Source organism: Glycine max, chromosome 9, assembly GCF_000004515.6.
Source record: "Glycine max cultivar Williams 82 chromosome 9, Glycine_max_v4.0, whole genome shotgun sequence".
Classification (NCBI taxonomy): domain Eukaryota; kingdom Viridiplantae; phylum Streptophyta; class Magnoliopsida; order Fabales; family Fabaceae; genus Glycine; species Glycine max.
In genome coordinates this window covers 47,224,738-47,240,590 of record NC_038245.2, presented here as the reverse complement: position 1 = coordinate 47,240,590, position 15,853 = coordinate 47,224,738, and the positions used below count along the sequence as shown (strand labels likewise).

The window sequence follows — 15,853 nt, the reverse complement described above, 5'->3', positions numbered from 1 at the left end:
TTTTTGCTCTGTCTTTGTTTTTTTTTTTTTAATGTTTTTTCTCCGTTTCGTTTACATTTGTCGGTTTGTCTTGTTCATGCTTCACAAAATGTTCTTAAAAAAGAAAAACGTTTCACAAAATAAGTTTTAAAATATTGAGGTCATATCAGCTCTGTCATATTCTTAGTATTTAAGTAGCACCTACATAACTTGTAGTAATATTAATCTATTCTAGCTTTTCTCTTTTGCTTTTTTGTTTTGTTTTGATTTTTTTTACACTCAATATAAACGTTTTCAAAATTTGAAGCAATTAAGCTCTGTCGTATCCTCGTACGATTATTCTAGTTCCCAACCTAATTGCATAATTAGAAATTGCACAGATGGGGCGATTGTGATTATGATATCACGTGATGCAGACACAAAGCAATCCCAGCCAAAAATGATTTGTCGAGAAGGGTTAATTTTTGTTTAGAGTAATAATACATAAATTACTAATTATTTTAATCACTTCATCAAATTTGACTTCTCATTTTTCTTTTTATTTTTCTATCCTATCATAAATTATATATATATATATATATATATTATTTTCTTTCAGTATTGAGTAACATAATTGATGTTTTTATACAGTTATATATCATCTTTTTAATCTTTTTAGTTTATATTTTAATTCTCTTTTAATTTTTTTAGTTTTGAAAGTAATCATATAATTTTATGATTTTTATTTTTTTAATTTCTATAATTTTTAAATTACAAAAATTAAAAGAAAATTAAAATGTAAATGAATTAAAATATAAGGACTAAAAAAATTACTTTCAAATTATAAGAACTAAAAAAAGTAACAACGATAAAATTATAGACAGCAAATGAGTAATTTAACCCATAAACTTTTTATTTTTGTTTAAAATAAATCCTACAGGTATGTTTCGAATGTCTCTTTATTGACAGTTTGACACCACATTAGTAGAAGTGTATAACGATACCAGGAAAAAAAATACAGATTGTTAATTATAGTAATAGGAAAAAAAATTGAAGAACCGCTAGCAAATATAGTCGTTAATACTCAACAGAAATATCAGTTTCACCTGGTGAATTAACAATGGCTGGTTTATTGCAAGCCATGACATTTGATTTACGTACTCGCTTTCGCCAAACGCATGATATGCATGTTGGATTAAAAATGTTTTTCTTAACACATGGTTATTTTATTACAAGCCATGACATGTGATGTTATACTTTTAGTTGTGTGTGTGATTAATAAAAGATGCTTATAAGTTATAACTATCATTTATAGATGTCAACCCAACAGTAAACGAGAGTTGAAGTAAATAAATCATTACTCTCATATTCATCAAAATGTTTTTATAGATCATACTATTTTAATAAAATGTAATCATTATACTTATTCCAATACCATTTTTTTTAATTCAAAGTAAATGTGAACTATTTTTTAAAATTAAATTATTTAAAACCTTTTTTATAAATATATAACAAAACTAAGAGTTTAGAGAAGCTAAGGCTATGGCCTTATTGGTATTGCCATAACCATGCCTCTTGAGTTGAGTATACAATATTCAATTGGTAGATAGTTAAATTTTTTAAATATATTTTTAGAAATTGATTTTCTAACTTTGTAAATGAAAAAGACTTTGTTATAAAATGCAAAATAATGATTCATCTCAAAAAGAAAAAATGGAATATTTTTGTTTTGCTATTGAAAATGTTAGTTTTAACGTGCGTTTTAATGTAAATATAAAATATGAACAAAAAATTATATTTGCTGCTCTATTAACATATTTCCAAACATAGTCCTAGTGTATCTTTGGGAACATGATAGGGACTTCATTACAAGTTTTTCAAAGCAAACTCTCACTTTTATGGACAACAAATGTGACAAAAAAATTGTTGCTTCTCCGTTAAATTGAATTCAACGTTTATACAAATATACGTTAGTCTTCAATTATTTGGTAGAAGATATTTTGGTGCACACCAAAAGTAAAGTTGTCACTCATTATTTAATAATTGATTTTTTATAATAATTATTTTAAAAATTATATTAATACTTATTTTTAAGAGTTTTCCTAATCAAGACTTTTAGGATATTGATTAAGAAATTAAAAGAAAAAATTATATTAAAATTAATTTTAATTAATTGATAATATAAAAAGTATACTAATAATAATCGATTTAATGTTTTTATATATAAAGTTTGGTTTTTCATTTGAAGTGTTTTGAATTCAGTTTGAAGGATAAATTCAGTTTTATAATATGTTTAGTTATCCTAAAAAATATATCTGCACATAAAGATTTTATCTGAAATTTCAGTTTTATGAAAATAAAATTTAGATTACTTTTATAAACTTAGTTTGTAACTTTAATTTTAATCTAAAATTTAATTTATACACTTTAATATAAAATTAAACTAAATCAAAAGTTCATGACAGAGTCACAGAAACAAAATTGTACTCCATGTATATATATATATATATATATATATATATATATATATATATATATATATATATATATATATATATATATATATATATATATATAAAATACTAAAGTATACTTTTGGCTTTTCTGAAGCAATAATTGTCGGTGTTCCGAGTTTTGAAGCCAACGAGTTTTATTTTTTGGCAATTAAAATTAGGGTGTTCACATGTATGAATTATTTGTAAAAAACCTATTTGAATAATTTAAGTTGGATTATTTATGTATTTAGATTAAAATTTAATCCAATCAATTAAAATTGTTTATGTATGGGTTGGACTATAAATTTAGATTTATAGACCTAATTAAAATCAGATTGAACTGATCAAAATCAATAAAAAAATTAGATTTGTTTGATTTAACTTTAAATATTATTAATATTAGAACTTCAAGTATTGAGATTGCAAGTGTTGTAACTACTAGTATTGAAACTTCTTTAAGATATTACTTTCAATACATTGTTATTTGTTTAATCTTGTTTCATGTCTATTTTTTCTGTCATGTTTATAATATTAATGGATCATATTAAAACAAATCTGGTTACAATAAATTTGGTTGTAGTAAATCTGGTTAGAACAAAACTTACTACAAGAAATTAATTTATAGAAAATAATTGTGATTCAAACTATTACAGTAAAGCTTGTTAAATAATATTTTGTTTTAATTTGTATTAGTCTATTATAGAATATTATGTTGGTATTAAATAAATCAATTTTATTATTTTTAGATATTTGATAATATTGTGTTAATTATATTAAATATTTAATAATATTTGGATAAATTATTATATAAAATAATAATTTTAAAAAAGTTCAAATTTAAATGGGTAACCTACTTGACAACCAAATCAATTAAATTTGATTGGATTGGATTGAATTTAAAAAAATGAATTAAGTTAAGTTGGACTGGATTTTAAAAAAGTATAAAATCTGAACCAAATCAAACTAATTAAATTTAATTGAGTTATATCATAAATTTAATAAAAACTGACCTGAATGAATTAACCTGCAAACACCCCTTGTTAAAACATTGGTTCTTTGATTTGCTCATATACTTTATACCAAGGCAGTTGTTACTTGTTATTGACAATTGAAAAATTGAATTTTTACATAAATTTTATACAAAATATTATATTATTAGGTAATAACAAAAGAGATAAACAGAAAAGACAAAATGTAAAATAGAATAGTTAATTTAATAGAAAGATAATGATTTTTTTAATAAAAATATTGTATAAATTATGTAACTTAATTGCATTTTATTCTAAATTCTAATGATTAGGGGCTGTGCCTGCATAAGAATAGTATTATCATTATAATAAAAAAATAATAAACACCAAATATTATTTAACATTTAGAAAAGAAAAATATAATATAGTATAATATAATATAATAAGCATTTATAAATTATTTATCATAGAGAGATGTCTATATTATTTCTCTTATTATAATGCTCTTACTTTTCTGGTCAAGTCAACTTCATCAGAAACGAGAATTAACTTCCCCACAGTAGCTAAAATAGTATGATGGGTGAATTAAATAAAATTTAGACTTGAATATTAATTTGGTCTCCGTAAATTTCTGATTTTTTTTTAAATTTTAGTCAGGTAAGTTTTTATTTTTTGTCTATTTTTAGTTTCTATAATTCTATGTTTTCTAATTTTAAGATTTTATTTCTTTTTTTTTTATTTTTAGTTCACATAAATTTACGCTTTAAAGACTAAAATAAAAAAGGACGTAATTTACGTTCCTAATTATCTCCGTAAAAAAGGACGTAATCTAAAAAAGCAAAAAATAAATTACAAGAATTAAAATTAAAAAAATATAAACTTATAATATTTCTATTGTTATTAATCATATGACCCTTTCAACTAATTTAAGTTTCTTAAAAAGATAAATATTACATTAAATTTATTAATTATTTATATTATTTTAAAATTATCTTTTTATTCTCATTTTATACGGTTATTTGTTTCTCATTAAAATTTAAAAAGAGAATAGTTTAGTAAAAATATATAAGAAAAAATAATAATTAAAGCTTCTAAAAATTAAAAAAAAATCTTATAAAAAAGGATAAATATTTTTTTTTAAATCTTATAATTAATTACAGAGTTAATATTAAGCATAAAATTTATTCAGAAGAACCATATATAGATGGTGAAACTTATTTTAAATAATAAATACTGGAGTTCTATCAATATAATTAAATATAAGTTTGATCCATTTTTTTTCTTTTTTTATTCTGTCACTTCAGTACCAGGTTTTGCAATTTGCTATATAAGTTGCAACGCCTACTGTCTATCAACTACGCTTAAGCAGAAGGTCTAGTCAAGGAGTTCTTCTCTCCAGGCAAAAAAAATAAAATAAAAATGGAGGATTCATTGGAGAATTGGATTTCACAGTTGGTAAAATCTCCCTCAAACCATTATCTCAGTGCATTTGATTTGACTATCTCTGGCTAAAAATAAACTGTATAACAAAGCACAACTTATTTTTCTCCTTAGTTTATAAAGTTCTCTTTTTTGGCACAGGAAATGGAGGAATATGATGATGTGTTGAATGAAAGTCATCATGGCTCATTTGATGAGCAAGAGTTCCTAAGAGAGATCCTTGAGGAGCAGCCAGAAAACTTGTCACCTCAAAGAGAAAACATCTGCAGCACCAGCCCCACCAACAGCACTGTGTCCTTTGATGAGGCAATTAGCTTTAATTATGCGAGTGGCAGCACTCTCCACAAAAGCAACAGCTCCAACTCCATCAAGTCTTTGAAAAGATCATCATCATCAAGTGTCTCACCAGCCTCCACCACCACATACCTTCTCTCTTTTGATACCTCAATTGTTGAACCAATCACACTTAAACCTTCCCCTAAGCTTGATGTGGTGAAAGATGGGTCTGAGTTTGATGCATTGATGCCCCAAACCCAACCAAAGAAGAAGGTTAGAAGGTCATGTGAGACACGGCATCACATAATTGCTGAGAGGAAAAGGAGGCAGGAACTGACAGGGAGCATTATAGCACTTTCAGCAACTATTCCTGGGCTCAAGAAGGTTAGTACTTCTGTGATTAAACTTATTCAATGCTCTCTGTGCCCTTTTTTTTAGTTTCATTCTTAATCTTTTGTAAGGATGAAAGACACAACTTTTTATAATTGTAAAAATTAAAATTAGTCCCAGAAATTGTTCCATTTTCATTGATTAGAAATATGAATAGATAGTGCTTGACCCACTTTTCTTTGGCTTCTTTTCTTCTGAGTCAAACACATTTAATCAATTTTTTTTAAAAATAGTTTAACTTTTATAAATAAAAAAGTTTAATGAAAAGATTTCTAAAAGAAACTGACTGAAAGAACTTTTGTTTCTTTGGTAAATTACTCGTTGAAATACTGTAGTGTTCACCTGCAACTGGGATCTACTTTCGTTTTTTTAGTTGTTAAGAATTGATATATCTACTTTCACTATTATAGTATTATCAGTCACAAGTGGGTAATTTTTTTTAATGAAAAAAAGTGGCTAATATTTTAATTGTATTATATTGAAAACAATCAAAATATGACAACCAAACTAATAATGACACCGGAAAAAACAATTAAAGAAAGTTTTTCATGGTCCACTGCTTTATGCAGTATTTAATTCAAATGTCAGATGCATTATTTGTTTTTCTGACAACGATATTGATATGAAGACATTCTCAGAAAAAGTGTTAACTAATTTTTGTTGAAAGCCTTCAACACATATAGGATAGATATTTTTCTTTTAAATATAATTTATTTTATATTTAAAAATTAATTAAAATTTAAATCTTATATACATTATTGTTGCAAGGAAGAAATCATTGAAGAAAGTTTTTCATGGTACTTTTTTTATTTACAAAATTCATGGTCCACTTCTTTATTTAGTATTTAATTCAAATCCTAGATTGTGTGAGTGGCATAAGGGGTAAAATTATATTAATAGTTTATTATAACTAGATTTCCTGTCTAACTTTATAGATGGACAAGGCTTATGTGCTTCGTGAAGCTGTCAATTACACAAAACAACTTCAAGAGCGAGTTAAAGAGTTGGAAAATCAAAACAAAGTAGATTCAGCAACATTCATAAGGAAATCTGAAGCCTCCTCAGATAAAAACACCGGCAATTGTGAAACGAACAAAGAAATATCACTATTTGAGGTTGAAGCAAGAGTCCTAGATAAGGAAGTACTCATTGGAATCCATTGTGAGAAGCAAAAGGACATAGTGTTCAAAATACATGCCTTGCTTAGAAACCTCCATCTATCTACAACCAGTAGCACCGTATTGCCATTTGGGACTTCTACTCTTATAATCAACATTATTGCTCAGGTATTAAACGATGTTCCATGAAATTAATATCTTCTTTAATTCAATAAAATCTTCTAATTTAATTAGAATTTTTTTTGTACAATAGAGAAAAAAATCTAATTAATTATGGTCATGTTGTCATTATTGAATTTTGTAAAAATTATTACAAAAGTCATATCTAAAATAATTTTTAATTGATTGACACTATTTGAAAATTAAACTCTAAAATCTTATTTCATTTCAAGTCTATAATATCATCTTGTAATATTGATTCACATAATCAATGTTTGTGTGTTCAAACTTAAATGCATAATTTGTAAATGTTTTGGTAAATTTTTTTATCTATAAATTTTAATTTGTTAGAATATTAGTTTTATTAGAACAGAAAATCAAACATGGGATCTTTTTTTTTTCTTCCTTATTCATCCAAGCTAATTTATATCTCCAGTTCCGCTGATGTGAAATTCTAAATTGATTTAACTATTATGCAGATGAATGGCGAATACAGCATGACCAAGGATGACCTAGTGAAAAAACTTAGAGAATATCTGTTGGAGGTGTATGACATGCAATAGTGAATTAGTGATCCGTGCTAGTGCATCAAGGAAGTTCTCAGTTTGTATTAAAAAAAAATATCGTATTGTACTTTATGATGGATTGAGGATGATTTGAGAAGTTGTTGCTCCTTTGGTGATTGGGTTTAGTTTCTTTGTTGTTGCATAAAATAAAATAAAAAAAAGAAGAAGAAACGACGAACATGTTTGTTTATTCAAATGCTATATAGTAAAAAGGTATGTCGTCTGTCTTGGTGCTTCAGTTTTTTGTTTAATTTTTCTCATGTACCAAAAAAAAAAGTAACACGTACAGTAAATTAATCACCGAGATTATATATATATATATATATATCAACAAAAACATAATGTTTTCTTTGCAAAACCGAATTCATTATTCCTCTAAGTTGCCTTTTCAACACATTCCACAAATTTTGGCTAGTCAAGAAAATAACTTTCACGGTCTAAAATGAGTAACACTTCCGTATAGAATTCATTATAATAAAAAAAACAACCTTATTTCACATGAAAAAAAGAAAGAAAATAAAACTACAAACGTGCCACAGCATTTGAAGAACTTCCAACTCCATATGAATAACAATCAGAAGTTCAGAACCATGTTTTGATTCACTAGCTAGCTATTAGCTAACGCAGATCACTTTTGCATATCCTGTGACTTCAAACTCAACATGCGTTGCAGTGTTTTTACTAGATCATGTCATGTTATACATATGATTGACGCGTGCCTGAAGTGTGTGCTTAATTCCATAAGAATCTTGATATATACAAGAATAAGAATATAGGAAGATACCCAGGAAGGAAGCACACTCCACCAGCCCCACAACGTGAAAACATAATTCCAGAAAAGCTAGATAAACATACAGAAAAAGTCTAAATATTCAACATGACAGAATTTCCAGCAAGCAAACAAACCAATCAATGATATCTTCCAGCAATCCAGCATAACACGAGCATGCTAATTAAAGATGCAAGGTCCAATGTTGGATTCCCATTGGACAAATTAAGGAATACACATGAAACTTGGCAAGTATGATTTTAGCCAAGATCAAAACTGAAAAAGAATATCATGCATAATCTTATCCTTGTTAAAAACTGTACCTCTGAAAACAATGATGTTTCTCCAATTCCATATCACCCAGGTTATGGCATACAAAATAGCACTTATATATATATATATATATATATATATATATATATATATATATATTTATAATTCTTATGAAAGCACAATTTATTTATTGTTTTAATTCAAAATTCACAAAAAAAAAAAAAATGTGACTTAAGTGATAATATATTAATTTAATCGAATCAATTTTATGTTTTATTTGTGATACTTTTTTTTCTTTCTAAAAACTGAACCAAATAGCGTTACAAACACTCCTAGCTAGACAAGGTATTGTTTGGAAATATAATCACTAGTTCCTATTCCACAAAATCGCAAAATTTTATTTATTAGTATAATCAGTGAAAATATAAATTATGATAGTTAAACAATTTTAATTATAATATAAATTAAATAATAAATTTAAAATTACACATTTTACTAAAATATAATTTTATTCTTAAATTTCTTATTTTGAAAGTTATAATTCTTTTTCATGAAGGATTTCTTAGTCTCTATTTTCAACAGAAACTTAATGTTTCTCAAGCAAAACCGATCGAATTCATTATTCCTATGAGTTGCCTTTCAACATTCCACAAATTCTGACTAGTCATGGAAATAACTTTCATCATCTAATTAAATGAAAACATTTCCATATAGAATCTTCTATTTTAACAATTGAAACAACAATCAGAACCATTTTTTGATTCACTAGCACGGATCATTTTTGCATATCCTGTGACTTCAATATGCGTTGCCGCAGTGTTTTTACTAGATCATCAATTGTCATGTTATATTCGTTATTCATCTGCAGTAGAAGTATAAAAATTCAGAATTGCATATCATGTTAAAAATATGGCAAATGTTAATCAATATTCTAATAAACTCAACAAAAAAATTGCATATCATTGTTGCAATCTTGTTTCTATTTTTATGTAAAAGGAAAAGTGTAACAAGAAACAGAAAATAAAATGGAAAGAAGATTGCAACAAGTGAGATTTTCAGCATAAATAAGTCTATAATTGAACAACCCAAGATAATTAATAATTAATCAAGAGGACTTAATAGTCATATAGTAAAACATCATGCGACTCCATTTCTTGGCTAAAACATTTGACATATTAATTTAAAAATTTAGTTGAAATACACTTATTAGAAAATCACTAAATTATGATTTGAACAAAAGCTTGTCTCTTGTACGTTATTTCATTCTAAATTATATGTATTATGTATATATCATCAACAAAATGTCTTAAAATGTCATCTCCCTTTTGGACTCATTGCTTATATATATATATATATATATATATATATATATATATATATATATATATATATATATATATATATATATCATCAACAAAATGACTTAAAATATTTTTATTTATAATTTATAAAAGACAAATAGGATGTCATGATCAACTGTGAGAACATAAAGTATGAACAAAAAAAGACAAAGTTGAAAATACTTGAAATAATAGACTTGAGTTGTGTTCACAGACTATTGCTTTGAAAAATTAAATGTTTTGACGGTTTTGTACCTGAGCGATGATGGTAATTTTAAGAGTGGAAGTTCCAAATGGCAATACGCTGGTATGGGTGATAGAAAGATGGAGATTATCAAGCAATGACAATATTTTGAGCAATCTCTGCCTCTGTTTCTCACAATAAATTCCAATGAGCACTTCCTTGTCTAAAACAGTGACTTTCACCTCGAGGAGTTCTTCATTCACATCCACAAATCCATGAGTGGCTTGATCATTTATGGAGAGTGGCCTGTGCTTGTTGAGTATTATTGAATTCATACTTTCCTTTCTCTTTTGATTTTCTAGCTCTTTCACACGTTCTTGAAGTTGTTTCACATAACTGACAGCTTCACGCACTACATTGACCTTGTCTGTCTATACATACATTTAATTCACCAATTATTAAAAAGGATTATATGATTGTAAGTTCTAAAGAATCTAAACTGTGCTACCTACCCGTCAACTATATCTATTTGCACTTGGTGTTCAATATAAATACTACTTTTTTAACATTTTCCACCTTTATAGTACCTTATTAGATTTTGATTATTTTGAAATGAGATTTGAGATTTATTTATTATATATTGTCGCATATATACATCTACAACTTTTAGGTGGCATTGGTTAGACTTTAAGGTTTAAAATATGTAAGTTCACAAACCTAACATGGTGAATGAAACAAAAAAAATGCCAAGGAAACCATTAAATATTTTAAAGAATTGCATTATTTATACAACAATTTACAAACATTATTTTTTGACATCTCTCTGTCTCTTTTCATTACATTATTAATTACATATCATATTTCTGTTTTCTATATTATCTTCTCACTCTTTGTTGTAAAATGTATTGTACAAAATACATGTTACATTTTTTTATTTTAGATAAAAGACTGTTAACAACATACTCACTATTATTTATTAAATTATTAAAAATTATATATTCATGAAATAAGATAAGAAACTCACTAAATTTTGTAATTTTAATACATTTCAACCAATAGAAAAATATTAGATTGTACTTAAAGGTAATAAAGGTGACAAAATACGTCTAATATAAACAATCCACAAATAAGGCTGAGTTGGACTCTAATAATTTATGTTAGAAAATGACCAATTTATCTCAATTTGATGGGTTGGGCCTATAAAATGTTGACCCATAAATATTTAGGTCGATATTGTTGGGTGTTTTTACAAATAAAATTACTAACACCTATAAAAGATTGTGAAAACATATAAAGATTACATCATAGAAAAAATAATAATAAACACAAGAATTTAATGTGATTTGACACTTCTTGTGTACGTCCAGAGAACCGTCTCAATAATTATTTCACTATCACAAGAAGAATTACAAGATTATCCACTCCAAATAGTGCATCACTCTACAAATTCGAGTACATCACTCAATGATTATAATAAATTATAACACTCTCACATAAAGACACTTTTCTCTAAAAAAAGTGACTTTGATTCACAATTTTTCTTCTCATACACTCTCTCTACATGTATTGTTTCTCCACTTATTTTCTTCTTCATTTCTAGTGAAGATTACTATCAATTATAATAAATAAGTTCTCTTGTAAGTTGAAACAAAAACAACTTTCAATACATCCATTCAATTAATGTTCATCTAGTAAAATGTAATCTTTCATTTTATATTTAAGTCATATAAATCTTAATGATAAAAATTTAATTTTCAATATGCATGTACACTGTACAAATATTAAGTTAGATATTTCAATGGATTATTTGTCAATAATTACTGATGGATATAAAAATTATCTACAATTTCTTTTTCCAACGACCATATTATGGAAGGAAATTCATATTTACCAACGGACCTAATTGAAAGTCTGTCAAGTCTAACCTAAGATTCTCGGGCCAAAAGTCTGTCTAGCCTAAACCTTTCAAATTGGATATCAAGCCTTAAAATATTTAGGAGACTTTGGTTTCAAGACATAGGATTATTTTTTTTAGGAATGATTGCAGTTTGATACTACACAAAATTTAGACGCATTTTTTAGAAGTTTTTTTTTTTTTTCTGCTTCTCAAGTAAAAGAAAGTGTATATTGGAGGCAATGAAAAGAAAATTTTAGTTCTTATGCATACTTCTCACTATTAGGCTGACTCTAGTGGGTTAAAAGTTGGAATTTAAAGTTTTACTAACAAATTACAGAGGTGATTGAGGTGAAATTATAATTTTAATTACAACATCAACAATATATAAGTTTTATTCTTTTCGAAAACACTATGATTGGCAATGTTATTTTTAGATAAATTAATATATATATATATATATATATATATATATATATATATATATATATATATATATTCAGTTAGAATTTAATATTCATGAAAATGTTTTTCAAAAATCAATTGATAAGAAAAACAGTTTAAAAAGTATGGGTTATAGTTTAAAAATCTCTACATCGTAAAAAAAGAACTCATATTTAATATAGTTTTGCAATATAATTATTATAATAAATAACAATTTTTTTATTATACATGCCACTTTATATTTGAAAGACAAACGTAAAAGATCTTTACAATATGAGTGCATATACATTATTTGTTCTAACAGAAAAGGCAGTGAAAGTCCAAATTACTGGTTAGATTAGATTATAATTCATTTTTAGATTTTCACGAGAAAGCAAGACAACCATTCTTATCACGTGATCGAAAGCAAAGTAAAACATCCTAATGATACTAATTAAAAAATCAAGAATAATGCCCACAATTACATTTTTAAAGTTTATAAAAAGAAACACGAAAATGACAGTTTCCTAAATGTAATTACTTCCTCGAAAATAATAATTTTACAAGAAACATACCCTTCAGGAAATTGTCATATATGTTAATACTAACTTAAATTAATTGGCTAATAATAAGTCATTACCTTCTTTAACCCAGGAATGGTGGCTGAAAGTGCTACGATGCTCTTAGTCAATTCCTCTCTCCTTTTTCTCTCAGCCAATATGTGAACTCGTGGCCTTGTTCGTGGGAACGCCTTTGGTTCAACACAATATTGGCTTTGTGCTAGGCTTTTAGGAGAGTGATGTTTTTTAGGGTAAAGTGGTTCAACAACAGGTTTATCAAAAGACAAAACGTAACCACCCGTTGGAAATGGTGAGCAAGGTTTCAAGTTGCTTTGAAGGGAAGAAGAGGAAGAAGATGAGGAGAAAACTTCTTGTTGAAAAATCATGTCTTTGGAGGACTTTTCTTCGGTGAAAGAGATCATGTGGATTTGATTATTGAAGAAATCATCATCACCCATTTCCTATATTAACAAATGAAAAATAAAACAAAATGCAAAGCTTTAAGAGAAAGAGTATTACTAAGTACTAGCAATGTGTATTTGATAATTAGTTCATATAGGTATCATGTAAGAAGTTTAAAATACACTAATTTAATCATGAGTGTCTTTACCCATTGAGAAAGCAAGTCCATCCTTGAATCCTCCATTATTAGCATAAAGGGGATTTGGGCACGTACGACCAAGGGAGTTGTTGAAAGGATAATCTGTAGCAAGAGGTGGTCTAAAAAGCAAATGTGGATTGCAATTTAAATAACCGTTTTATTGGCACGAAAGAAAGATATAAAAGAAGTTTCGAATATGAAATGAAATAAATAAAAGGAATCTTCTTAAATTAAGCAAAAGCAAATATATTATAACCAATATTTTTTCTCTATTTTTTTTTCTTCTATCATCCAACAAATACAGATTTATGGTCAGATTGATTTGATGGAAATCGGTGAGGGAACCATATTATGGGTAAAAACATGGTACCATTTAATCATTCCACGTGTTTGGAAGTTCCTAACAAGACAAACAAAAGAGACAATTCAATAGCTCTCACCTAAAAAATCATTTCATCTTGTATTTTTTTTCTGACTTTTCATTGGTGAATTATTCTTAAACCCTATTTGTCCTAGCCTGGCAACTAGCATTATATCGCTAAAAAAACATAGTATACGCAGAGAAATTATATTATAATCAATCACTGAATAATTCATTGATTTAAAACAATTATTGAGGGACTTTTTTACAAAAGTGATATTTTAAAGAAAAATCATGTTCCAAATCATGGGTTATTTCTATCACATCAAATGCAGGAAGTATTATTTTAAAAGCAGCTTTGTGTATATATTTTTTCATGCAGTGAAAGACACTATCTTGGGGATACCTGTGGGGCTGAGACATTTTATATTGATTATTTTAAAATCGATGCAAAAACTCTATAACGGATGTAAAAAATATTTTAAAGATTCTTTTTTATATCAGTTGTAAATAAAACTGATGCAGAAAGTGTGGCAACAGAAAACATGAGACCTTTACTATATCGGTTGTAAAATAACCGATATAATAGGTAGACGGCCAGAAAATGAAAAACACTTTACTTAGGATCTGCGTTTGATGTGCAGAAACAACCCATGATTAGTAAATACAAAGTCCATTATTGAGGTTTATTCGAGCGGAACATGCAATTTTCATCAATTGAAGAAGATTCCGTTAAAGATTAGCGTATTGTCAATTGTGTGTCGTACAATTAGTAGGGCCACTTAAAAAGTTTCACCTGGCTCTAACTAGGCTATAGATCTAGCACGATAGAATGGTTATGGAACGTTGAGCACCATTAAACATATAAAATGTCATACAACCACAAAAAAACATATACATTAACATTAAAGTTCTTATGATAAAAAAATATAATTTTGTTATAATAATTTAGATATTAATGTGATTTCAACTAAATTATTCATCCCATAAATAAGTAATTTTTTTACTTCTTTTATATAAAAAATATATTCATAACTATGTGTTAGATTCTATATATAATTTTTATAAATACTACTATTAGTTTTAAAAGCAAGACCTGAACCTCACAAAGAAAAAAAATTATGAACTCTATTTTTTATTTATACAATAAAAGTACACATGCTTTTTTTTTATTTGTTGTATTGATATTGATCGGAATTTGAAAATAATTGGTTATACATGTTTTCACCAAAAAGAAAATAAATGTTTAAGTTATTGAAAGCGTACTATACCAAATAGTTAGTTATACACGTTTAAATTCGATCTTTTCAGTAAATTATTAAGTCCCATGTTCATTTACAATCATCCTCACGCACTAGATGTTTCACATGCAATGACATACCATGTTACTTTTTCTTCTATTGAAATTTGAAAGCAAGAGGTGGGCAGTGAAATTAAGAAAACTCTGTAGTAATGGTATCATGGTAAGTTGGTAATAACCACGTGAATGTAGTTATGTAGGGACGGATTAGACTAATTTTTTTTCTCTCAACTTTGCTAAGGACCATGCGGGTTGAGGATGAATTTGCTTATTTTGGTTTTCACCTTAGAATGAGCCAGGCTTAGAAGTGATAAATATGAAAAACTAAAACTCAATCTTTATCTGCGTCAGTTATATGACAATGATAAGAGGATCCTACCAAGTTACTTGCATATATACATTGTTTGTCAAGTACTAGTAAGTTTATACATGCTCTCTATTTTTATTTTTATTTTTTTCATAAGGGAAAGAACAAAAAACTAGTCATTTGATGTAAGAGTGGGAGGCCAGACTAGTCTTGATGATGTCATGGATTATGTCCCTTAGGTGTTGGGAATATTGCATATCTCCTTTAATCATTTGAACCACAGAGAGAATCTAACTCAAAGTGAGCTAATTGGAGGTTAAGTTCCCTTGCAATCTGTATTCCATTACTTCAAACCCCAAAGTTCAGCAAGTAAAGCATTGCACAAACCCAACTAAATGAATAGAGAGAGCTTGGGCAAGAATATTTGATGATTGAGGCTCGAAACAATAGAAGACTTGCTGTTAAAAAACA

General features: G+C 26.9%; 2 protein-coding genes across 2 annotated transcripts; one reads left to right on the top strand and one right to left on the bottom strand.

Moving 5' to 3' along the window:
• The first annotated feature begins 4,740 nt into the window (after positions 1-4,740).
• LOC100818334 (transcription factor NAI1) lies at positions 4,741-7,608 on the top strand. The gene is made up of 4 exons (XM_041005157.1): positions 4,741-4,876; positions 5,003-5,521; positions 6,463-6,813; positions 7,284-7,608. The coding sequence occupies exons 1-4, from the start codon at positions 4,841-4,843 to the stop codon at positions 7,365-7,367; spliced, it is 990 nt and encodes a 329-aa protein (XP_040861091.1). The 5' UTR covers positions 4,741-4,840; the 3' UTR covers positions 7,368-7,608.
• Positions 7,609-8,919: 1,311 nt separating this feature from the next.
• On the bottom strand, positions 8,920-13,372 carry LOC100808355 (transcription factor bHLH25). The gene is made up of 3 exons (XM_041005156.1): positions 12,894-13,372; positions 10,008-10,367; positions 8,920-9,274 (listed from the first exon to the last, which is right to left on the bottom strand). The coding sequence occupies exons 1-3, from the start codon at positions 13,269-13,271 to the stop codon at positions 9,188-9,190; spliced, it is 825 nt and encodes a 274-aa protein (XP_040861090.1). The 5' UTR covers positions 13,272-13,372; the 3' UTR covers positions 8,920-9,187.
• Positions 13,373-15,853: the final 2,481 nt, after the last annotated feature.

Excerpts from the sequence above, each read along its gene's own strand:
- LOC100818334 (XM_041005157.1), top strand. The coding sequence starts at position 4,841 with ATGGAGGATTCATTGGAGAATTGGATTTCACAGTTG. Across the intron at positions 4,877-5,002 it reads AGAATTGGATTTCACAGTTG|GAAATGGAGGAATATGATGA; the intron begins GTAAAATCTCCC and ends TTTTTGGCACAG. Across the intron at positions 5,522-6,462 it reads CTATTCCTGGGCTCAAGAAG|ATGGACAAGGCTTATGTGCT; the intron begins GTTAGTACTTCT and ends CTAACTTTATAG.
- LOC100808355 (XM_041005156.1), bottom strand. The coding sequence starts at position 13,271 with ATGGGTGATGATGATTTCTTCAATAATCAAATCCACATGATCTCTTTC. Across the intron at positions 10,368-12,893 it reads CCATTCCTGGGTTAAAGAAG|ACAGACAAGGTCAATGTAGT; the intron begins GTAATGACTTAT and ends ATGTATGTATAG. Across the intron at positions 9,275-10,007 it reads AAATTACCATCATCGCTCAG|ATGAATAACGAATATAACAT; the intron begins GTACAAAACCGT and ends CTTCTACTGCAG.